The sequence below is a fragment of the Magnolia sinica genome, chromosome 5 (assembly GCF_029962835.1).
Source record: "Magnolia sinica isolate HGM2019 chromosome 5, MsV1, whole genome shotgun sequence".
Lineage (NCBI taxonomy): Eukaryota > Viridiplantae > Streptophyta > Magnoliopsida > Magnoliales > Magnoliaceae > Magnolia > Magnolia sinica.
In genome coordinates this window covers 16,652,509-16,678,728 of record NC_080577.1, presented here as the reverse complement: position 1 = coordinate 16,678,728, position 26,220 = coordinate 16,652,509, and the positions used below count along the sequence as shown (strand labels likewise).

The 26,220-nt window shown below is 38.6% G+C and overlaps 1 protein-coding gene across 1 annotated transcript; it reads right to left on the bottom strand.

Annotated features, from left to right (window-relative positions):
- Positions 1–358: 358 nt before the first annotated feature.
- On the bottom strand, positions 359–24,262 carry LOC131245575 (protein VACUOLELESS1). Its single transcript, XM_058245130.1, has 15 exons — positions 23,291–24,262; positions 22,162–22,452; positions 19,817–19,956; positions 18,310–18,415; positions 18,123–18,215; positions 10,192–10,281; positions 9,931–10,044; positions 9,641–9,748; positions 9,298–9,374; positions 9,068–9,122; positions 2,576–2,757; positions 1,553–1,682; positions 1,366–1,468; positions 822–919; positions 359–638 (listed from the first exon to the last, which is right to left on the bottom strand). Exons 1-15 carry the CDS (start codon positions 24,065–24,067, stop codon positions 474–476), a joined length of 2,529 nt encoding a protein of 842 aa, XP_058101113.1. The 5' UTR covers positions 24,068–24,262; the 3' UTR covers positions 359–473.
- Positions 24,263–26,220: the final 1,958 nt, after the last annotated feature.

The following is a 26,220-nucleotide window of genomic DNA, read 5'->3' as shown; positions in this document are numbered from 1 at the left end:
GTATGAACTATGCCAGAGGCCTCTTTGCACACCTGGATGGGTGAAATGTGAATACAACCAACAGCTCGGGACCATTTCTGCACCAGATTCCAAACTATATAAAGAGCTTCCACAAAAAATTTCACTCCACTCAATTCTGACTTTACACAGCATATAAAAAGCGCTGATTTAATTACACAGATATCACATGCAGCTCTCTCCCCAGTCAACAATCAAGGCTACTGGGTCCCAACTCATGGCTTAGTGGTAGACTCACATGAGTTTCAACACTAAGATCATGGATTCAAGTAGCCATTGTGGTGTGTGTGGGTGTGAGAGTGTGTAGGGGGGTGGGGGGGGGGGGGGGGGGAAAGAAAAAGAAAAAGAAAAACAATCAAGGCTTCAGAAAAATCCAGGTATTATCCAACAGGAAGCAGATCAACCAGGACATGTCAAAATCACTACGAAAATGATAATAGAGAGGGAGGAAGAGACTACGAAACTCCTTGGAAGGATAGCCGATCTCGCAAGGTATCAAAAATGGATGTGGCTGCTGCATTTTGCGCAAAGGTTAGCTTCAAACGGCCAAGCAATTCACCGTCCTTCGCCTGAGATGCAGCATCTGCAGCCTCCTTGGCCATGCCGATACGAGCAAATGACTGTTCAAAACCCAAAACATTAGCTCTGGCAGAAAGCATGAGTTAGAACATGCGGGCAATTAGATCCACTCAGTACTGACTGCTTATGGTATCTGCTCAAAAGTGCAGTGAAAATCACATGAATGATATAGCAAGGCCAACAGACCCAATTTAATAATTGATCAGGCAATGAATAAATCATACCTCAGCTCTTTCCCGGGGGTCTGCAAGTTTGGGAATGTATTTGAGAGCCTCACCTTTCTCATCAGCATCAATGCACGCCTCCACAAAGGGCCTGTAGCCTGTTAGCATATAACACATGTACCAAGCTTAAAAATCCATCAGCAGTGCACAGTGTATCAATTTAAAGAAAATGGCAGCTCTGGAAGCATCCATAAAACAGAACTTTCAGCTTGTTGGTGCCTTTCTTTTAAACTCACATCATAAAAATCATTATTATTATCAACCATGATTTTAGACTCTTGATAAAATGGGAAATCATATTCTAGAGATAGTCTACCCAAATAATCAAACTGGTACATGGTGATTTCCGATATATTAAATGGCTATGCTATTTACACCCCATCTAGTTTAGTTGCTGCATACCAAAAAGTACTATTGTAGTACCAAAAGAGGGAAAAGGGTGTATATAAGTATATAACAAATAGTGGGTGTGTTAAATACTAAATTGTGGCCCTTTTATGAAATTGAAAATTTGTTTTTTGTTTTCTAGAAAGCATGAGTGTACCAATTGGCGGTCTCTTCTCCTTCGAAAATTTTTCTAGGGCATCCCAGTCTCTAATTGTAGCCAATGCAAATACTTTGAGCCAATACCATCTCTTCTCAGAAACCTGTAAAAGAAATTTGTTGGATAAGAACATTCAACAGAAGAGAATATTAATGATTAGAGTTCTAAAAGAAAGCATACAGCCGACCTTGAATTCTGCTCTCACTTTCATTGCAGCTCGATGATTGCCCAGTACAATACAGGTACGAATTGTATCACTGATACTTGAATCCACGAATATAGACTGTTTTGTACTCACTTCTAATTCATGCTGCAGCCTGTACCAAAAGCAGGGTAAGAGATCAAAACAGTAGGATCTGACACCTTTGAGACTCAAAACATTGTCCATCTATTTTAGTGGTAAGATATAACTTTTGCCTTTAATCAGCCTCTAGGTAATTGCACCCTTGAAAAGATCGGATAGTACTTGGGTTTTTTCCATTTGGAAGAGGGGTGGGGGGATTTTGGGATGCATGTAAAAAAGATTGGAATGTCTTTGGGTTTTTCGTGTTGGAGGGAGGGAAGGAGAAGGAAGCTGGAGAAACATTTTCAAATTTGATAAAATAGATTGACAGGAGATTCGAATTTACATGCCTTAAAGTACTCGCATGTTTTTCCCCATTTTCAATTTTTTTTTTTTTTTTTCTAATTGACTTTTCCATCAGGTATCAGGTTTAGGGACAAACTTAGATGTACCCCAAATTGTGGAGGTGACAGCTGTCCACCCACAATCTGGACTGGAATGAGATGAAAACAGCTCTTGGCCATTATCATTTAATTTTACAGATGAGACCATTTCCTGCCATCAACATTTTGAGGGATGTGCTAAAGACACTGTTTCCCTTAAACATGGATGCATAGATGATACTCTCTGCACTCTATGGTGCTCCAAAAAAATCCCGAAAATTTTTAATAGTACAGAATTTCTTATGTTCTAGAATTTGAACTAAGATAACTGAGAACAGGTTAGGACATTAATATGAGCATGATGTCTCTTCTATATGCAAAAAATCTCTGAAGGACTGCCAGAAATGGTGTCGTTATGTTATGATTGGGCATTGGAAACCACAAGGAGATGGTAGAGTATCTAAAACCATAATCAACTTTGAAAACCGTTACATGTTGGTGCATGTGAAGCCGATCTGTAATTCTTTTTTTCTTTTTCATTTACCTCAGCAATTTTGCATGTTCTTCAGCGGCCTTTGACTCAAATGCGTGTTCTTTGGTCTCTGAGAAAAGATGCTGAGCCTTCTCGATGAGTTTTATACGTGGACCCTGGAGTGCAGATCCCTTACTCGCCATTGGATTCTTTCCTAGTTCCCATGACTCTTTCCACAAAAGGAAAGCAACATCCTACAAAACCAAATAACCTTCGAATTTACAAGGCAAGAATGACAAAGATGAAGGGCGTCAGTGACTTCTGGACCTCACTACATTCCAAAAGATAGCCTTTCTCAAAACATGCAAAAAGAACCATCAAGCATGATGCCACCATTTCCACTTTAATTTCTTTTCTTTTCTTTATTAAATGTTTTATCATACAAGGGGATTTGCATCTAACAAGATATACAGGGAGTTGTGCGGCTTTCTATTGAACACTAGATCATATAAGTGCTTTGGGACACATAAAAACTTACATTTCAAGCAACTCAGCATTTTCATTAGTTAACTAAAGATGAGGGAAGCTAACTTACTACACCATGCCATGATTAAAATATGTCACATTCAATAAAATGAAACCTATTGCCACAATATGAGAATTAGCAAATGCATTCATGGTTTAAATTTTTGACGATATAGGCCAATATCTCGAGTTTGCACCTTGAGAAATGAAAACCCCATGTATATCATATTTTATAAGATATCAATGAATTATAACTGAAACCTGCTGATACACGGCAACATAATTTTTTTTTTTTAAAAACATGGCGATGATATCTGCAGTCTTTTAGTCATAAGTTTATAAGTTCACAATGTTATGATGAAAACTTGCAAAATTTTGCAAGTTTCAACTGAAACTACCTAAACCACCAAAAAAAAAAAAAACGAACAGGAAAAATATAGTCCCTTTATACACTAACAAACATTAAAAAAAATTAATTTTTTTAAAAAAAAAAAAAAAGAAAAAAAAAAAGTAGTTAGTGTTTTTAACAACGATTGAGCGGTTTCACTTCAAAACATGGATTTGGTGAAGAAATTTTGATTTCTGAGGTGGAAAACAAAAGAAACCGAGGAAGTCTGAATTTCTTCACTTTCTAGCCCTTTTTTATCGAAGAGGGTTTCTTCTCTTTAAAGATGTCATATAAGGAGACAAAAATCAATCTACAGATTGGACAACATCTTTCTTCTTCTTCTTCTTCTTAGCTTTTTTTAAAAAAAAAAACTAATTTATTTAGAACTCCATGTGGACTGGAGACCAAGGTGGTACTTATAGGACAATAATTTTTTACATAGATAATGCAAACTGGAGGGCATGCAAATGATCAAATAAAAAAAAAAAAGAAAGAAAGAAAGAGAGAAGCAAGGTCGTAGGAAAGAACCCCAACAATCCACTGGCCAAGTGCTACTGGTCACCAAAACCCCTCTCAAATCTCCTTCCAGACCAAGAACCAAAGAAAGAAAGCTGATTTTTATTCCAAATATCATCATCCGTCACATGTCCAAGCATAGCTTTATACAGGCTTAAAACCAAAGAAACCCTAAATAAAACAGAAAATGCCCTTAAATCAGGTCACCACTGTATGGATCTTATTTAAACTGGCCATAACTCACCCAAAACGGCATTAGAATAGCCTAATCTTGGGCTCATTTGAAACTAAACTCAATAGGCTGTAAAATAGGACCAATTTCATATCATTCTAACTTCATTTGATGCCCCAGGTGCACCGCATTGTAACTCCATGTGGATGGATATGACGACAAGTTTTTTTTTTTTTTCTTCCTTCTAGTTTTTTGTTGCTTTTTTTTTTTTTTTTTTGTGTGTGTGTGTGTGTTGCTTTTATTTATTTTATTTATATTTTTATTTTGAAAGGTAACACAACTTTTATTAAAGAATGCTGAAAGGCAAAAAATTACAAGAATAGGCCTACCTCTTCTAGACACCCACTATGCCAAAGGCAAAATTACAATCAACCCATTCTAAGATGGAGAATTTGGCCTCCATAAAGACCTCCACTTGTTCATGGGAATCCCGGAAGATTCTATTATTCCCTTTCCCTCATAGAGACCATAGGACCACTAGCTGCACTAGCCTCCAAACCACCATTCCTCTGCCCTCCACTCCTCCCCTATGCCACACTTGAAGAAGAGCTTCCACTGAGCTCGGCATCACCCAGTGCATCTTGAAAATAGGTAGGAATCTACCCCACACTGTCCGAGCCACCACACAGTGAATGAACAAGTGGTTCAAAACTTTGCATCCCTCATGCACACAATACAACAATTGGGAATCACCATTGCACGTTTTGCAAGTTATCAATAGTTGACACTTTGTTTCTCCCAGCAACCAATGCAAAAGCTATTTACCTTTGGAGGAGACCCATAGGACCACATGAGGGAGGTAGGGGCACACCTTATTTGAGGTGACCGAAAGCACCTTATAGAAGTACTTAACTGAGAAGCTGCCAGATTTAGATCTAGCCCACACCATGGAATCCCACACACCAGGTCGCAGTCTGCTATGATGAAGGTGCATCAACAATTAAGCGAACTCCTCCACTCGTGTGTAGTGTGTATTTGCGTGCCTCAACAGTCGAGTTAAGATGCCAGGATGCAAGCCTACCACTACCCCTATGGATACTACTAAGAAAATCAATCCTGATGATGGTGCGCTCCTCTCTGATCCACGGGTGTATCGTCGGTTGGTTATATGGAAATACATGTAATTGTGTGTGTGTTTATGTATGTTTTGTACTCCTGTGGAGCATTGTATCTTTCTTTCAAGTCAATATGTGTGTGTGTGTGTGAGTTAGTCAAGAGACTAACATACACAACACAAGTTACCCTATCCCCTCTCTCTCTCTCTCTCTCTCTCTCTCTCTCTCTCTCTCTCCCCTTTCTCTTCTACCTTTTCCTTACAAATTTCTTCTCCAATCTATTCCCACTTGGTATCAGAGCAATTGGTGGATCTAATCACAACCTACAACAGTGGGGTAAGTAGTCTTTTTGAAGCAGAAAAACATGGGATCTGGAAGATGGTGATTTTACAAAGAAAAATGGTGGCTTTTCTGCAATTTTTGGATAACTTTTTGTGGTGTTTCAGCGAAAATAGAGAAAAATCGGGAAAAAGTCCAATTTTCGATTTTCTTGCTGTGTTGTTTTTCTGAAGGTTTTTTGGGCAAATTTTCCACATGGAGCAAGTGTGGTTGATCATGTGCAATCACTAGAAACAAGAATCATTAAGTATCGTTAAGATTTGTGACTTTTTCTTTTGAGAAGTGGGGGTCGTCGACCCTTGTCTTTGAGTTCTTTGCTGGAATTTCTTTATCCCTTCACGTTATGATGTTATGGGGCTGTGAAATGCGATGTAGAATCATGTTGATGGTGATTGTGAAGTTGATGTTATTGTTCTGTGCCTAGAGGTACTGCGCACACAAACTGTTTGACGTAATGCTTGACTCAACTTGACATGAGAATTGTTGGAGCTTTCCTTTTCCGTTCATCATCTCTTCCTTTATTAGGCCATTGTTGCAAGTGGTGATTGTAATTCACTGAGTGTTGCACACGTCTTCACATGCAAATGTATGTGTATGTATTGTCTCAAGTGTTATGAGTGTAATTCGCTCATTTATTATGCAATGTTGCACATGTTTGTGAAAGAATTTTGTATGTGACTCGATGGTTGTCGAGTTTGGTTATGACCTTCTATTTGAAGAGAAGATTCAACGAATAAAGAAAGTTCAAGCTACATTCTTTAGACAACTAACAATAGAAGATCTCGTATCCTGCTATGTTGTGTTTGAGGGGGAGCAACGGTCCATGCTGATCATTATTATCTTTGTATGTATTTCAAGCTGGGCAATGATCAATATCCATGCTATGTTGCGTTTGAGGGGGAGCAACGGTCCATGCTGATCATTATCATCTTTGTATGTATTCCAAGCTGGGCAATGATCAATATCCATGCTCCAACTCGAGGGGGAGTGAAAATATATGTGATTGTGTGTGTGTGTGTTTTGTATCTTTCTTTCAAGTTAATATGTGTGTGTGTGTGTGTGTGTGTGTGTGAGTTAGTCAAGAGACTAACATACACAACACAAGTTGCCCTAGCCTCTCTCTCCCCTTTCTCTTCCACCTTTTTCCTAGAGATTTCTTCTCCAATCTATTCCCACTAGTTAGCCGACTTCTCTATCTAACTATTACCTGGCCGGATCTTTCTTATGTTGTGAGTGTTGTTAGTCAATTCATGTAGATTGCAGACCCCTCGTACCACCCATCTAATGGTAGTGTATCGTATTCTTCGGCATCTCAAGTCAGCCTCTGGTAAAGGTTTGCTTTTCAACAGCATAGTCATCTTCACATTTCTGGTTGTGCGCTTAAAGTTTACATGATCGCCGGTCTACATCCGAGTATTTTACATTTTTAGGTGGCAAGCTTGTCACCTGGAAGAGTAAGAAGCAACCCGTCATTGTGTGATCTTCGACCAAAGTGTAGTATAGGACGATGGCTCATACGACATGTGAAATTGTTTGGCTTCTAAACCTTTTACAAGAACTTGGCTATAATTTTTCGTGTCCTATTCCATTGTATTGAGATAATCAGGCTACCATTCTCACATTGCCAACAATCCAATATTTCATGAGCGCACAAAGCACATTGAGATTGGTTGTCATTTCATTCGGGAAAAAGTTGCTAACAAGGAAATTGCAACTTCCTTTGTTTGCTCCGGGGAGTAGTTGGTCGATGCTCTTACCAAGTCTCTCAATTGGGATGATTTTCTCCGTATCACTGGGAAGTTGGGCATGATCAACATCTATGCTCCAACTTAAGGGAGAGTACACAAATATTTATAGTAGTGTGTAGTGTGTATTTATGTGTGCATGTACGCAGTGTTATGTGCTCTTGAGGAGCATGTATATGTCCATTATAATAAAAGGTTCATTAAGGCTTGAAGTCCTAACACACAAGTGCTCTCTCAAAACTCTCCTCTCACACTCTTCCTTCTCTCTCTTCTCCTCCTTTCACTTCCTAAATCTACTCAACTCAATTGATGAAAATGCATCAATAGTCAAGCGAACTCCACTTCCTCAGCAAACCAATTCTTCTAGCAAGGGGGACACCAAGAACTCGATCCTCGAGAATCGTCGAAGCAACAAGCAACAAAGATGTTCAGATATGGGGCAGGGCTTGCTATCCTCAAGAACTCAGCTAGAAGAGGACGATCCCCTATCCAAGTATCTGTCTTCCCATTGCCACAAGCAAATTTAATCACCGCTTTGAATCTAGTCTTTACTCTACACACAGTCTTCCACAAACCAAAGGCCCTATAGGCTGACGAGTGTCTTTCACCCACCATTCGCCTTTGTTCGTTAAATCTTCTCTTCAAATAAGAGGTCATAACCAAACTCAAAAACTATCGAGTCACCAACCCATCATTCACATGCAAAATCCTCTCACAAACACGTGCAACATTACACAATGAATGAGTAAACTACACTCACAACAATTAAGATGATACACACACAATGGCATGTGAAGACGTGTGCAACACATGCAACACTGTGTAAGTGAATTAAACTCATAACTAACAACAATGGTCTTCACCGTAGGTTTGCTCCCTATAGGTGAGGGTTCGATTCCCCTCCTTGGCTTTAGAGGTAAGTTCTCACCCTTTAATGAGTTCCTTTCATTTATAATGAAGATCTATTAGTTATTTTGGATTTTTTACATTTTTTTCTTTTTAAAATGCCGGTTAGTGTGAAATATTTATAGGATAGGGATTGCAATGCAGTTTTTTTTTTTTTACTAAGTTGGTGTTTATATGGGTGGCTATACATTGTTTTCTATGGTGTAGCCTACTTGGGGCTCACTGTGGTTTGTGTATGGGTGGTTGTGCATTGTTTTCTATGGTGTGGCTCACTGAGGTGTGTGTATGGGTGGATGTGCATTGTTTTCAATGGTGTGGCTCAAGTAGGGTCAACTAAGGTGTGTGTGTATGGGTAGATGTCCATTGTTTATATTTTTTTGCTTTTTTTTTTTTTCCTTACTATATATTATATTTTTCCTATTTTTAAATTAAAAACAGAAGTATCGTGTAGCTTGCGCTACACGCTACAGAGGGTTGAACGCTACGCAACACGCTAGTGTTATTTAAAACACCGGTTTTAACATCTGAATTTTCACAAAAAAATTCACTATTTTCCTAAAGTTTCCCCAACTTTATCATTGGACTACAAAAGTTTGCACAATACAAATATTTCCGACAAAATTCCCATTCTCAAAGGTGCCAAACTTTGTGCAAAACAAATATTTAAAACCTCGAATGCATTTGGTACCATCAATCCAATGCTCATAGTATATCATAATTTATGCCCAGAACAGAAGCTGGACAAAGTTTCCACAGTAAAAAGGAAAAAAGAAAAGAAAAAGAAGAAGCTTTATGACTACACTACGATTTTGTAGAGGAGATCTATCAAAGCAAAAAAATAATAATAATAAAACCTACCTGAAGCTGGCCTGTTGAAAGAAAGAAGTCCTTCAGAAATTCGTGCTTGTAACACCTGCGAAAGCAGACCAAATAATAAATAGACATGCATGACAACTGTTAGATTCCTGAACATGGAAAGATTTGCGCTCTTTAAGGATAGTTCAAATTCAGTATTTGCATTTAAAACCAGATCATTCGGAAAGAAAATCAATCTAGAATGTGAGGATTAAAGCACAAGTATACATTACCGTGCATATGTTATAAATAAGTCACGGGCCAGAGGTCTTGCTTGTATCATCCCAAAAAACTCCAGGGGAGGGAGCTTCTGCATATGGGACCATATGTCAAACCAACAGATAATGCTTGAAAGTAATGTTCACTTGTGTAAGGTCCTTACTCATGCCTCAGTGGTAGGCTCACAAGAGTTTCAACACGAGGTCATGGGTTCGAGTACCCATTGTGGTGAAAAACCACCGTGGTGTGAGTGCGTGTAAAAAAACAAAAAAGAAGGTTCATTTATGCAGTGTATGGCTATGCTGATTGGTTCTGCAGTAAACAAGATAAACATGAAGTTTTCTGAAAGGATAATACCTTATGCCAGACATGAAAGAGAACAAGGTAAACAAGGTCCGTATCACCACTTTCAGTTGCCTTTGTCAAAGCAGTGTCTTCCTCTCCAATGCTCAACAAGAGAGGGACCTGATTTCAGAAAATATCACTTACTAATTTTCCATTACTTTCAACAAATTCTGCAGTTATCAAAAGGCAGCCAATGATTTTGTAACAATGGCATAACAAAGTAAAGACCCAAAGTAGGAACATGGAACAAGGGAAGTGTGTTTACTGCTAAACAATTTAATTGCAAGGGTTCAAGGAAATACCTGCTTGGAGGAATGTGATTCATATTCAACAAGCATAGCAGCTAATTTCCGTCTGCCACTGTTATCTGCATGAGCAGCAACTGCTGCATAAGATATGCCTTTGCACAATTTCAGCTGAAACTCAGAAATTGTTGTTTCAGAAGTTGTGGGAAGTAGTTTTCAACAAAAAAAGAAGAAGAAGAAGAAGAAGAAGAAGAAGAAAGAAAAGAAAAAACAGATCTCAGTCTCGGTAAATTGAAATTCGACAGAGGAAACACAAACCTTATCATGCAAGATTTCCAGGAGAGCAGCATCAGGAATGGATAATGAAGATGTAATCTTAGCACATGCCCAGTGCATTATAACTACCTCCTACACAAAACAAACATTAAGGAAAATTAAAGGAAGGGTACATGATGCAGGACCAATGCATGAACCAAATATTATGTGAAATCAAGTAGCAAAATTAAGGTAATCAACAAAAGAACATAAAACCTGCCATTATCATCACCGATATCAAGTAAACCATTAGAATATCATGCATAATCCTTGCCTAGGTTACTAACATCATAGTAGAAGATCATTAAACAAAGGAAACTAGGATCTAATGGATGTAGGGACATCCCAATTAGCATAGGGTAAAGCCTATTTCAAAATAACAGACCTAATATTACCTAGAGTAAAATTAGGGTTAGGAAAATAGGGGAAATCTAGGGTTTAGGGTTTATGGGATGAAATTGGATGAAGGGGTTGAAGGGTTTAGAACTTAGGATATGGGAATTAGGGTTTTGGGTAGAAGGGGTGTAAGGATTTTAGGGAATTGAAGAATGAAAGAAGTTAGGGTTTGGTAGTTTGGGAAAATAGGAAAATTTGGGATTTCTAAGTTTAGGGTAGGGTTTGGGACAATAGAGGAGAGATTAATTCTAGGGCAATGGGAAATCAAAAGAGTCAATGTGTCGCCGTACAGCCAACCCGCAGGGTTCATGGTACGGCCACACGTGGCTAGGTTGGATGGGTTTAGGTCTTTTAAAGTTTGGATTATTGATGGGTATGAGAAAGTTAGGTTTTAAAAAAGATGAAAATCTAATATGGGAGAATCAAAGAACTTTGGAGAAAATACATTGATGGATAATGAAATGGTGATGATGTGAGGATAGATGGAGACCTCACACATCCATTGATGAAGATTAGCCTCACACTAATCTCCCTTCCAAACCACACGGAAGTATTTTGAAATCTCATGAAGATGGAAGAAGAAGAAGAAAATAGCAAAAAACCTCATTTTTTTTTTCACAAAATCCAATGGGGAGGGTCACACGACCACTCCTTTTATAGCTCCGAGAAGTTTCAAAATTCCAAAAAATATCGTCTTATGAAATTTTAATAAAAATGGACCTAGTCTAAAGAAAATCTACTAAAATCACTCTTAAAAGGTGTCAAAACATAAAATAATCAAACTAAATCCTAAAATATGATAAGTCTAAAAAAATGATGTGGACGATCCACGATCTATGGCCCGATCATGTGACCCATAAGATTCAACGGCCCAATCGTCGCGTCCCTCCAATCCAACGGTCTAGATCACTCCATATAGCAGCCCATGTGCATCTTCCTAGCGTGAGGTCTTCCAAATACTTGCACATGCACATGGGGTCTTCAACACAATCACGAGTACTCACCAAGCCACAAGGAAATTGGTGCAGCCCACCTCCTCCTCTGATACATACACAAAGGTGTATGTGAAGTGATGTCCTCATCAACTCTCCTTGGTTGAGAAGGGTTCGCCTCTGTTGGACTAAAAATCCTGTAGTGCTCCAAAATGTCTAGATTCAAATGTTGTAACCCGTTCTCTGTAATCCAAGAACTGTCTTAAATCGGCCTATGCTTCCACTTGACGAGGAATTTCTGAAATCCCTCGTGGCGAGTGGAAATTGCTTGTGTATCTAGCATGTCTTCATTTTGTTCACTTCGAGCAGGCAAGGAAGGTAAATGTGGTAAAGGCTTGGATGATTGGTCAGGCAGGGGCCATGAGTTTGGGACTAGGTCATGGTCTGTGGGAGGGTCTATGGATGGATCAACAGGCAAAGTAGCAAGACCCTTTTATTGTACTAGATTTTCCACATTAAAAATAGAGCTAATTCCCATAGTGGGTGGAAGGTCTACTACATACACATTAGGACCCAGTTTCTGCAATATTTTGTATGGTCTTGCACTACGTGCTTGTAACTTTTTAACGGCCCCATGTGGGAACCGTTCAGGCCTCATATGAACTAGGGCTATACACAAACCAAGTTAACTTGGTTAGCTCGCTCGACTCGACTCAAAAAAGCTTGATTCGACTCAGTTCGAAATTGAGTTTGAGCTGAGTCGAGCTGATTTTTTGAGCTCAAAAAAATTCAAACTGAGTTCAAGCTTGCTCGAGCTCAACTCGACTCGAATCGAACCCCAACTCGAATCAAACTCGGATCGAACCGGTTCGGTGACTCGGTTACTTTTATATTGATGTTGCTCACCAAGTGTTTGATGAAATGACTCAACAAAGTGTCGGCTGGTGGCAAGGAAGGTATGTATATGAAACAAATACCCTTTTTTCTTGATTTTAATGTTGCCTACAAGGTGTTTGATAAAATACCTATAAACAACTGTTGTTGTTTTACATACAGTAAGAAATTGAAAGTGCACTCCATGTGTTTGTGAAAATGCCGCACAGGCTCGATCTTGGCTCAAACTCGGCTCGAACTGGCCCGAGCTGCTGACCGAACTGAGCAAAGCTGAGTTCGAGCTGGGGTCAGCTAGTGGCCGAGCCGAGCTATGCCAATCTCGACTCAGTTCGACTCATGTACACCTCTAATACGAACCATAACATAATCTCCTAATTGGAATTCATGAAACCTGTGATGAGAATCAACAAACACTTTATATTTTTCATTACTTAAGTTAATTCGCTTCTTGATCTCACTATGCAACTCATGTATGCAATGTTATCGAATCACATATGCGATCATGTGCAATCGCACAATCGCGCATGTGACCGCATATTTTTTTTGAAATATATATATATATATATATAATAGGGATATTTTTTATAAAAAAATGTAGAAAAATATAAGAAACTAAGGATAACTTTTCTAAGTTAATAAATAACTAATTTTACATATTTAAAATACATTTGAGAGAGAGAGAGAGAGAGAAAATCAATTAAACAATGAATTGAACATCAAGTCATCAACATTCAACAATATAGTTAACAAGAAATAACAAAAAAATCAACAAGCTATTTATTTATTATTGTAGAAAATCAACAAGCTATCTTCCTTAAACTTAAAAGTGCTTGAATCTTGATCTTCCAACTTCCAAGAGAGAGGCAATGTATGAGAGAGAGAGAGAGAGAGAGAGAGAGATTAAGATCACTTGGAAGTAGGAAATACAAGAGAGAGAGAGAGAGAGAGAGAGAGAGATTAAGACCACTTGTAATTAAGAAATGTAAGAGAAGAAGAGAGTAAGAGAGTTTTCGAGTGAGAATATTGCAAATGGAGGAGATTTGGAAGCCTTTTTATAGGCAAAATGTTGTTTATTTTTGCAAAATAAATAAATAAATAAAATTTTAATGTGCCATGGCCAATATGCGATTGCATGTGCCATGATCGCATATGCGATTTGCATATGGATATGCGCATATGCAGTCGCACATGACAACGCTGCATGTGACATGCAGTGTTTGAATTATCTCCAATATTATCTTTATCTATAGCTCAGCGATATCGATAACATTGGTAGTATCGGAAATTCCAAGTATTAGCAATGTATCGCCAATGTATCAGTATCGGTAACGTAATCGCCAATATTTTCAACTATATAAATTCTAGGTGTCGCTTGTATTGTCAATGCATCAATATCGCCAATGTATCACCAATATTTTCAACTATGTAATTCTAGGTAATGCTTTTATCATAAGTGTATCGACGATATTTCAATAGTATCGCCAACGTATTGATATCATCAAAATTTTGTTTATTAGAAAAAAAATTATTTCAAAATTTTTTCATGGGCACATGGTTGTATGTAGTTATCAATTTGTCATTGATAATATCGATAATATTTCAATATTATCGATATCGCAATATGCGCGATATTGAGACCACAATCTTTCGTTTTCTTTACAATCGAGAAATCATCATGTGTTGTTGATTTCTTGGTGAAATATCATGTGTTGTTGATATTTTGCAATATTAATGGATGTTTGGATGGACGGTTGGATGGTTAATTAGGCCGGATGGGATGGTTGGACTGATTTCTTACAACAACACATGCTTTTAAGGCGCCATTAAATGGAAACTTGTTATGTATGCATTCTTTTTGCAATTTTTTTTATTTGTAAATATGCAAATATGTACGTTTTAACATCTCCTAAAGTTTCGCTGAAAATTCCATTGTTTTCCCCATGTTTCCCCACATTTCCGGTTATCGACAATATTGATATTGTTTCCATATCCCTAGCTAGCGAAACTTGTAGCGATACCGATACTTCGAACACTGGCGACGTGCAAACTCATATGCTGACTCAAATAGCCTATGGAACACAAACATAAGTATGAGATCTACAGGTTTTCTAGGTTTGTAGCCATGCACAACCTCAAATGGACTCATGCCTATAGACCTATTAATGGAACTGTCATATGCCAACTCAACTATAGGAAAAATGGTATCCCAAGTTCGGACGTTATCACTCACAAGGCATCTAAGCATATTTCCAAGACTCCCATTGACAACCTCTATATGACCATCTATTTGAGGGTGATAGGCAGATGAAAATTGAAGCCTTGTACCCATCATGTGCCACAGTGTCTTCCAAAAATAGCTCATAATGCATACATCACGATTAGACACTATAGTCTAAAAAACTGATGTGGACGATCCACGATCAATGGCCCGATCATGTGATTCATGCGATCCAACAGCCCGATCGTCACGTCCCTCAATCCAGCGGTCTAGATCACTCCATATAGCAACCCATGTGCATCTTCCCAGTGTGGGGTTTTCCAGATGCTCGCACATGCACATGGGGTCTTCAACACGATCACGGGGACTCGCCTAGCCACAAGGAAATCAATGCAGCCCACCTCCTCTAATACGTACGTAAAGGTGTATGTGAGGTGATGTCCTCATCAGTACACTTATCTGTAAACCTATAGATGTAACAATTATTTGCAAACCGGTTAAAAGATATATTTCCATAATTTGAATTAGAGAAAGTGATTGTGCATCTTTAAGTAAGATATGGCCAAATATGTTCCTGCATAACGTCAATGAAAATTTTGCAATAATACTAAGCATGCACAACATTGGACATACATGAGAAGGTAAAACAATATAGCATGCCCACAAGAATGTGCACAGTTTTAAGAACCAGTTCTGATGGTAAAACAATTTTCCACTTAAACTACATATTAGTACCACATACCCAATATATATATATATATAGATATATATATATATATATATATATATATATATATATATATATATATATATATATATATATGACATAGACTCAGGGTTTGGAGACTTGTTGTTTGCTGAGGCAGTGGATCTCCTGAATAGATTGAGAATCATGGAGAGATACAACTTCAAGCAGATAGTGATCGAGGGGGACTCAAGAAATGTCATTGGGTGGGCTAGGGAGGGGCGAAATCCGTGGACATGATAGAAGAAATTCAAGAAATCAGTGTTAGATTGGGGGTTAACTTTCAGCACGTGCGCCTGTCCACAAATAATAGGGCAGATAGTATGGCAAAAGAGAGGAGCTTCGAGCAGTTCCTTTTGGATATCAGATAGGGTAGTAGACAGACGAGTAGGTTTTCTACTCTGTACAGGTGGGTACATCTTGTATTTTCAGTTCCTGATGTCTTTGGGTGTTTCTTTTGCTTCTTTTTATATAGAGCTCTTAGGGGTCGTTTGCATGCAAGTAATTTTTTTTAGTTGTAAACACATCACCTGAAAAGAGTTTCAGGTGTAAGCAGTTTACATGCTATTCCATTTGGCTTTTAAGTGGTAATTTGTTTACAGGTAAATAGATTGTGTGTTTGGCTAGCCTGTAAAGTGTTTAGGATAAATAATGTAGATATTCATACCAGTGTATCAAATAGCGTTCGTAGCGTAGCGTAGCGATTTCGTTGCGTAGCGTTCGAAATAGCGTTTTTCCCCTGTAGCGTGCGCTACAGGGGTCGTATCGTACGCTACGGATATGTAGGGTATAGCGCAGGTAGCGTACGCTACCTGTTTGGTTTTTTTTTTTTTGTTTTTTCAGTGCAGGAAACAGTGGTGAACTCACATCACAAGTTAAACTTAAGTTAAAAAACAAAAAACCTAATTCTAAATGGCTTTCACCCCCAAACCGCAGCAGCCGACGCAGCTGCTCTCCCCACCCTTCCATTTGGAGACCCAAAATCTTCTCACAGGGCCAATCCGACGCTGCCGACGTTGCTTTTCTCCCCACCCTTCAATGTTGTGGTCGAAAGTCAGTTGTCAGGCGCAAACCGACGCTACTGATGTTGCTCGTCTCCCCACTTTTCAATCATGAGTTGGAAAAACTACTTCCAGAGGCAAACCGATCGCTGTGTAGCTTCAATATTTATAGTTTTCAGCGATTCAATCTCATCTTGAAACAAAAATAGGTATGCTCATTTTTTTTTGAATTTTTTCAATGTACAATGAAAATAACTTGGTATTTTCAATTTTTTTCCTTATTTTTTTCCCTTTTAAAATGCTGATTACTGTCGGTTTGGTGTTCTTTATACTTTTTTCTTCTTTTTTTTCTGTGGTATGGCCCACGTGGGCCTCGCTGAAGTGTGTGAAGGGGTGGGATGTGCATTATTTTCTATGGTGTGGTACACGTGGAGCCCACTGAGGTGCGTGAATGGGTGGATTTGCATTATTTTCTATGGTGGGCCCACTATATATATATATATATATATATATATATACATTTAAAAATTAAAAAATAGAAGTATTATGTAGCTTACGCTACACGCTACGCTATTTCGCTACACGCTACAGAGGGTTGAACACTACGTAACACGCTACCGCTATTTAAAACATTGATTCATACCATAGAGCTTGGGCAGTGAACCTTCCAAAATCCACAAATCACACAAGGACTAGAATTTTTTTGGGGCCCTAAGAGAGCATTAAAGCATGCACACACCAAACAGATTGGATGCCTTCCAGTCATCACAATGAGCCCCAAATGCAATCTAGAAGTTTTTGATGATGGACGTCCCATCCTTCCCTTGTGTGGTCCATTTGATAATGGACGAGCTGTTTTTTTGGGCCACAGGAAAGCATCAAGGGAAGTACATGATGGATAGATTGGATGTACCATACACGTTATGGTGGGCCCCACATATCATGAGTGTATATTAACCATTGTGTTCTAACATGTATAACGCCTTCTTAGCTGTAACATGTAATCTAAAACATGGCTTTTTACCAGGTTTCAAACTACAGATAAAAGTTGTAATCTTTTTACAGCCTGTAAAGCCATAACAGACAAATACATGCATCCAAACAGCCTCTGTAATCATATTACCTGTAATCCCTTTACAACTTAAGGACTTTCAAGGCATCCAAACGACCCCTTTGTTTGTTTGTTTGTTTGTTTGTTTTGCTTTCTTGATAAAATGATCCAATTATGAAAAAAGTAAAAAAAAAAAAAAGGGATAGATAGTGTAGATTCTAGTAGACAACACAAAAAATAAAATAAAATAAAAGGTAATAAGTATCTAATGATTATTTCCAAGAGCACTAAAGGGTCTTGTTTAGATAACAAGTGGAGATCTCATATTCCTCTCACAATGGTCTCCTAGTTTCTTGTGCCATAGAATCCTAACTATGAAAATAATGATTACTTTTGCCATCCAAACAATCCTCTGTTCCCCACCTTCTTTCTTTTCCCACACTCCAAACAGGCCATTAGTAGCTAGCCTTTTCAAAATAACAGGAAAAACAAACAGGATATAGAACTTGAATATTATGTTATAGATTGATATCTCAGGCTTTAGAATCCAATGCAGCATGAGGAAAACATCCTATTAGCATCACCAGCATATTATGTACAAATGAACAGTCTATCCGAATGGAGCGCATCGTCCACAATCAATTATTGTAGAATACAATAGTGGCAGGCTACAAGCATACAATAAAAGCAAACTTACTTGATTCAAGCTGAGGTACTCAGAGATCCTAAGGGCCAGAAGGTGTTGGTGAGCATTAATCAAACGGCCAATCAGAACTGGTGCTGTAAGCAACTGCAACAAGCAGAAGGTGAAGTTACCAAAAAAAAAAACATAAATGGAGAATTTTTGTATTAAAAAATAATTAAATTCAGTGAGTATTGAATACCTTGTATTGCTGAATACTAAGAGGAATACCAATCTCATGATTGCGCACAGCATTTAACACTCGCAATGTTTTGCACGTTTCTTGAAAGCGATCCCGTTGGATCTGGCTGCCAAAGCCAACTGGGTATCATTACCGAAAGCAAAAATCAGACAAATTTTTGCATATTTATTTTTTCAAGAAACTTTTGTTAATGCAAGGGTACTCGAGAAAATGGAATTTGACAAGTGACATGGGATTCTGATATCATATGTAATAACGAGTTTGATCATAGATTTAGTAAAGAAAGTAAATGCTGAACTAATATACCTGAGATGATATTACAGTAACAAAATCAGTGAAATATGTGCTAATCTGATGTGGGATATCAAAAGTAAAAACAAAGAATATGGTCATAGTACACTGTAAAAAAAAGAAAGCCTATGCGGTCTGCAGAATGCAATGATCAAAGAATTTAGGAGAAGTTTCATACAGGGAAAAGGTAACAAAAAGCTATTTCTGCATAGCACAGAGGTCTGCATACGGGTAAATATGATTTAGTAATTTTTCTAGGAAAAAAAAAAAGGTTTTATGGCCAGATTCAGCACTATTTGAAATAAAACAGAAACACTTCTGTGGAAAGAAGAGAACCAGAGCAGTTTGGTTATAAGGAAGAAAACTTGTTTCCAGCAAAAATGTCGAAGAAAGCCACTTCTATAGGAAATTGGAATGTCCATTGAAATTGGAGAAAGAGATGGTATTTTTTATGAGATGTTCAATGTTTCAGAGAATTCTTGCCCCATTCCCTTGGATTATCTTTTACCTTTCAAAAAAAAAAAAAAACTTGGATTATCTTTGGAATCAGTCTTGCAAAGATTCAAAGTCCTTGGGCCTTGATATAGTAGTCAATTGCTCATGCAGTCTGTTGAAGATTAACAAGCACATATTCAATTTCATTGTTACACTTTGGGACAATTTTCACTGGATTATAAGCATAATTGTCAAGACTCCATGCTGGTATGAAACCCAAACAGCCTGGCCTAAATAGCAGCATTTTTCACTCCATTTCACTGATCCAACACGTTTTTCAATAGTCAGTTCTGGCAGCTTGCCATCATTTTTTTATGCAACTTGTGGACATTATGTCTAGTAACTTCCAATAGACCCACAAATTTTATATCTGAGCTAATGAGGTCACCCAGATGTTTTTTTCCCCCTTCAGTAAGGGATCCGTCTTTTTGCCTTTCTTTTCTTTTCTTTTCTTTTTTTCTCTTTTTTGTTTTTTTTTTTGAAAGGATATTCGGGTATACATCATTTCCACATAAAAAGGGGGGGAAAGGATATCCATCTTTTCTAGATCTAAATCATATCTTGTGGAACATCATACTAGTACATAAAATCCAGCAGGATCAAGATTAGTGCAAGAAGATGAGCTATATACATCAAGACACATGACGGAAGATAGGATGTCCAAGGTTATTAACATTCTTCCTATAGACGGATATTACCCAGACCACATAGGAAAACTAACCTGCAAAAAGCCTGGCCATAGCTTGCAGCTCTTAGTAGTGTCCTTTGGCGTGAAACGTCAAATTCATGACCTGCAGCATCAATACAAGCTTCAACTGCCTCAGGGAGGGAGGAGCGAATCAATCGCAAATTTTCATCTGCCTGTCAAACATAAGCAGATTCCACAGTTTCTCTCAGAATATATTAGAGGTATTTCATCATTCCATAAACTACTGTATTACTTTTAAGAAAGGCATTGGCGAAAGCAGACTTGTAGACAAATGGAAATTGTTCAATAACCTCTTCAAGATTGGAGAGGTCAAAAGAAAAGGAAGAACCAAATCCAAATCCAAGTCCAAGAAGAAAATACAATGGAATCCAGAATTTTTGCTCCAAGGGTAGCAATTTTCCATGAGGTCATTTTTTTTTTCCACAAGATTCACTTGTAAAGAGCCATGTATGATATCGCTATGACAGCCAATAAAGGTCCAATTAACATGAATATGAATCACAAAGTAATGAAACCATTCAAATATAGTAATATAATTTTTTTGATTAATGAGAAAGTAAAATAAATAGCTAGAGCATGTTTCTCATAAAGGTAAACATCTACATAATGTGTAGAACTATTGCATGTAAAGCTGCCAGGTAATAATTGCGGTATTACAATGATCTGATGCTGGCCAGATTCCAGAAAGAACCCCCACAAGGAATATAGGGACAGCAGTGTGAATATGGCAAGCCTTGTATTGACAATTTACCAATACTAGGGGAGACTGGAGAGGCTCCCACATGGAAAATGGACGACAGGAAGGTGGAGACTCCAGGCACACCTAATACAAGTGTAATGAGAAAGTTGAACCTTTTTTTTGTTGAAATGCTGAGAAAATTGTACCTTAACATGGCTTCTTTTTTTTCTGAACATAACATACAAAGTAAATAAATAAACAAATAAAAAGAACAGTTCTCATCACCACACAGGCAGTGCACCTTAATCGCAACCCCCCCAAAACTGACACTGAGGTCTAAAACATTCTATTATTCATCCCTAATCATACACCTCCATAAAACCAGAGAAAAATGTTATAATCAAAAGAGCTCTACCTAGGATTGTAAAAGGCTGAGGCTTCAGTCAGTTTCACCAAGATCTTTAAATGATTGGGGGCCGGCCCTATCTGAAGTTTGATTTTGCTCAGCCCAGGCCCAGCCCATTTACCACCCTAACTCTTATCCCTGCCATTTCCTCCAGCTCCTCCATCTCCCATAACCATGATAACAATAAAGCTCAATGTCATCTCCAACAAAGAGAAGTAGCACACGCCAATCTGAGCATAAATTTGAAAAGAAAGCAATGAAGTTTCGGTGCTTAGGAGGCATACCAAATCAGTTACGTAATGGCTATTGCGTAACAGAAACGGTCAAAACCATTACAAGCTATGGGGCTGAAACGGCCGTAACAGCTGTTATAGAAAAAAGGGGCCGTAAAGGCCCCAGAACGGCCTTGTAACGGTCCTGTAACAATTTTTTTAAAGAGCCGTAATGGCATGTACGGCCACCATTACTGTTATGGAACACCTTGATGCTTAGCCTACAAGGTTGATCAAGGTCCTAATGGTATGTACAATAATTAAGTGGATTCCCGGGACAAAAGGGGCAATAATTGCTTTCACTCCACAAACTCTAGAGGCTAAAACGTCAGTTTAGACTTTGGAGTGCTCACTGGGTGAACTTGTTACTTTTCTTTCCATATGGACATCCTCAAAGAAGTTACAAAATATATATATAAATATATATATATATATATAGTCATACAAGCCCCATCCACCCACCCACCCAAAACCATCAACACGCAGCAGCAAAAACAGAAAAAAGGGTAAATGTACTACCTAAAAAATCATAGGAGTATTAGAATCAAATGAAAATCATTAGACGATATTGATATCATGGATAAAACAACTTCACTAATTGACCTGAATCAGAAGATGGCACCCATAGAATGCATTGAGAAATCATTCTTTTATGGGGAGCATACGACAGACATGCCCATTCCACAATCTTCTTTTTCTTTATTTTCCTTTTTTAAGGATTTTTAAAGTTCTTTGAAAAGCCAAAGCTCCCCATGCCACAATCTTGAAAGGTATAATTCAGAGGAAGCATGCGAAACAAATTTTAACACCAAGATATTATTAATCGCTCAGAGCATTCAAATAACAAGTACATTTTCCTGAACACCACAAGCATTTTTGGATGAAAGTTAGATGGGACCATTTATATTGCTGGTTGGATGACCAAAACAGGTAATATGTAGAATACAAATCAAAAGAAAATGAATCATTTTCTCAGATATGTGCATCAAGAGAAACATACCTTGGCACTGCGCCTGTCAAAGTGATCTAAGGCATCATATAATAAAGCTGCAGGGAGCGTGCTTCCAATTTTAAAAATAGACACCGTGGAATCAGGAACCCGGTGTAGGAATTCCATACTTGCATTTGAAAGAATCCTTACTCCATCACACTCAGGAATGATAATTATTGGTTCATCATACAGATAGCGTACTGGATCACCATAAGGACCGACCATCAAAAGCATTTCATCCCAATAAAGTAGCACGCTATCCATTCCGCACCAAGCTAGCTGTTCAGGAGGTAGAGCCGACTGCACACAGAAGGGGCATCTATAAAAACATAAAATAAAATAATTTATAAGGCCCAGTTTGGTTGCCAATTAAAATTTATTTCGTCTCATTTTATTTAACAGTAATTACATGTTACAGATCATGTTATATATAAATTATGGGTTATCAAGATTATTTTTAATCCTTACCAAATCTCTAATGCATAATTACTGTTAAGTAGAATGAGATGAACTTATTTTTAAGTGGCAACCAAACAGGACCTAAATTTATAATTTCAATACTGTTCGAAAGCATCGTAAGCTTTGTGGATATGCATAGCATCCCCGAATTTTAGTTTGTACTAGCAGGCACCCATGGGTATGTGTTCCAGACGTTCATCTGGAGGGCCCCATTGTGGATGTAAGATGCCCAAAAATCTCCTAGATATAGGAATTAAAAATAATCTCCCAAATTGGATGATCCTAGCCAATAAATTGTAGGCATGCTTTGAATGTGGACAAATGCTGTATTCTTTTCCTAACCATCTATTTGCAGGGCACCAATTGAAGGGTTCAGATTGTCCCATCAAAGACACATTTGGGGAATAGTCCATCCTTGGTAGGACCCATCAGAAGAATGACCTAGATAGCAAAACCATGGGACCCACTTGTACAAACAGGAACCCAAAGAATAGTCTAATGCATATCCACCTGTTGACGATCATATAGTTTTATGTAGTATAAAAAGTTTACACTATAAAAATGCTTCCTTATTTCCTCCAATTTTCTAAGTTGAAATCCACTAACAGCACAAATATATTACACAATCAAAAGCAAAGAACCAAGAAATCAGTTATTCAAAATGGGAAAAGTAACCAACCTCGCAATTATACTCGAATATGATCTTTGAGAAGTCGGTGGTTATAACCAGAAGCCGTCCATCATGCGTAAAAGACGCAAGCAGCTTCCCATTCCTTGACACCGCCATCTTCTGCAATGGACCGATCCCTACCCCCGTTTGCTGCACCCCCTCCTCATCAACCACCAAAACATAGTCATTCACCGCAAGAAGCACTTCCACGTTCCCCGACATCGTGTACTGTGGCTCGATCACAGCGACACAAAGCGGGTACTCGTCCAGCCCAGGGTCCGCAAGCTTGCACGGCTTCGGATTCTTGAAATCGGGAACACAGAAGAGCTGACTCGATTCGGTCAGGCAGACCATCCCGTTGCCCCAGAACACGCACTCAACGACGTTCTGCTCGAAGCATTCCTTTCCCATGGAGATGTGGGGCTCTTGGAGCTCGGCATGGATGTTGTAGCGGTAGACGGTCCCGTCCTGGACAACGCAGATCAGGGCCTGATCGTCGGTCCAGGACATTCCAACGAGGCGGCCGCCGGGGCGATCCCACACGGCAGAGGAGAGGAGGACGCCGGCGGAATTGAAGATGTGGAGCTTGCGGCGGGCCGACTCGGCGTAGAGCTGGACGATCTTGGAGTCGTCGCGGATGGCAGCAATGGGGCCGGCGAATGGAGCGGGGGCCACGCGGTGGCGGGTGAGGTCCATGCGGGACCACTGCATCGAGTAGATCTCGGGCTTGCGGTAGTACCGGTTGTAGAGGAGCTGCCATTCTGCAGCGACTGATACAGCAGCCATTAGAGATTCTAGGATAGGGTTAGGGTTGGGGTTTTCTAATAGGAGCGAGGATTTGCCATTTCAACGAAAATGGATTCCGGATTTTGTTATATTGAGAGAGAATGAATGATCGCGTTCACAGAGGAGGACGGTTTGTTGCCGAAACGAGAAGGGACCGGAACGAATGAATGATCGGGCCTGCTTGGCCAGTGTTATTAAGCTGTATTAAATGGGAATGCATTACTAATCCTACTTTGAAATTAAAAAATGCATGTGTAAAAGAGTGTAAGATATGATTAAAATTAACTTTGTGGGCTTTCGGAAAAGAACTGTGTTAGAAAGTGTGAGATGAGATTACAAATCTCCATATTAAGTAATGTTAGGGGCCATTCCATGTTGTATGTGTATCATCCATTCTATCCATCCATTTTATCAGCTCATTCTACGGGCATTATGCTAACAATGAAGTAATCTAAATCTCAAGTGGACCATACCTTAAGAAACTATGGTACTTGAATGTCCACTATTAAAATCTTCCTAGGGCACACTGCCATGTTATTTTTCATCTAATTGATTGGACAAAGGAAAGACACAAGTATCAGTTTAATCCAAAAAAATCGGTCCCTTAAGATTTGGATTAATTCATTTTTGAGCTCATCCCTTAAAATGAGCCGGTGGATCGACAGAAGCGATGAAACACATGCCACGATGTTGGGCCCACATAGCTCTTCCAAGCACCGACCCGGGTTACCATCAAATCCGAATACGATTTTACACATACAACATGGCGGACTCCTTGTGTGGTACGCTACATATACTATTCACATATGCAGACGTGGGTAGTGGCCTAGCGGGACGACTTTATGTAAATGAGATCACCCCTTCCACAGTTACGCCACACGGCTTTCGATGTTCATCCCAAAGATCCGACGGATCAAAACTCAGGTGCACTATTGGGAAATGGCGTTAAGTCATGGCTTAAAACGCTGTATGGCCCACCTGAGTTTTGAGTTGGATGTAACGTTGGTGAGTCCTTCATTCTCTTTTGTATCTGACGAATGGATTCGATTGGATGTCACAACTAACGGTCAGTGTCCGTGTTCCGAATGTTTCTTGTGGTGCAACTTGAACTCGTATGCAGTAGTGACTCTTCGGATAGCGACATCCTACTAGTCGGTGCGAAGAAGCTTTGTGAGCCCCACCACCATGTGTGTTTTTGTAATGCTATGAGCCTATTATGCAACTCATTTTAAAGTATGAGTCCAAAAATGAGGTAGATATAAATAGACACCGTAGAAAACTTCCCAAAACTCATTGTAATGTTTATTTGCAGTCTAAAATGTTGATAAAGTCGTATAAATCTGGATGAAGGAAAACAGAAATACCAGCTTATCTAAAACTTTTATGACCCCGACAAGTTATTAGAGGGAGACATTCATTCCTATAATGTAATCTCCCCTCATTCTTGGATTCATACCTTAAAATGAGCCGTTAAAATGGATGGACTTCATGGATAAAACACCATCATGGTGGGGCCCATAGAGCTGTTACAACACTGACCTTGTATGACTGGGTCACTATCAAATCCAACAATCATCAATTATTTTTTGAAAGATTGGCAATTTTAGTTTTGGATTGCCCTCATTTATTTTTATTTGGGAGTTTGCCTGACTGAGGGGGTGTAGCTCATTCTGGTTTCCTATGCAGGGCTGGCTTAATAGTAGTTTTTTTTTTTTTTCCTAATAGTAGGAGTGTTTAAAAATTTAGAAAGCCAATACGAATTAATAGAAATATTTAAAAATATAGAAACTTGAAGAAAATAACTAATTAGGAAAAACATAGAAAACTTGAGAAACATTTAAAAAATAAAAAGTATAAATCCTGGTGAGTGGAATCTACGAGTGGATTGGATGGACCATCACAGTATCGTACCCATTGTGTGTTCTATATAGATTCAGAGGTTTCTAGAGAGTTGAGATACCTAACCAAAAGCTCTAGTGGCAGACTGAGTGAAGATACCTCGTTTCAACACTGAGGTTATGACATCGAATCCCTTGTGGGGGTGGCTAACAGTGAAGTGTGGACTGAGAGTAGCCGTGTACTAATAAGCTTTAAAAAATATATAAAATAAATAAATAAATAAAAAGAAAAAAAAAAGATACCTAAACAAAGAG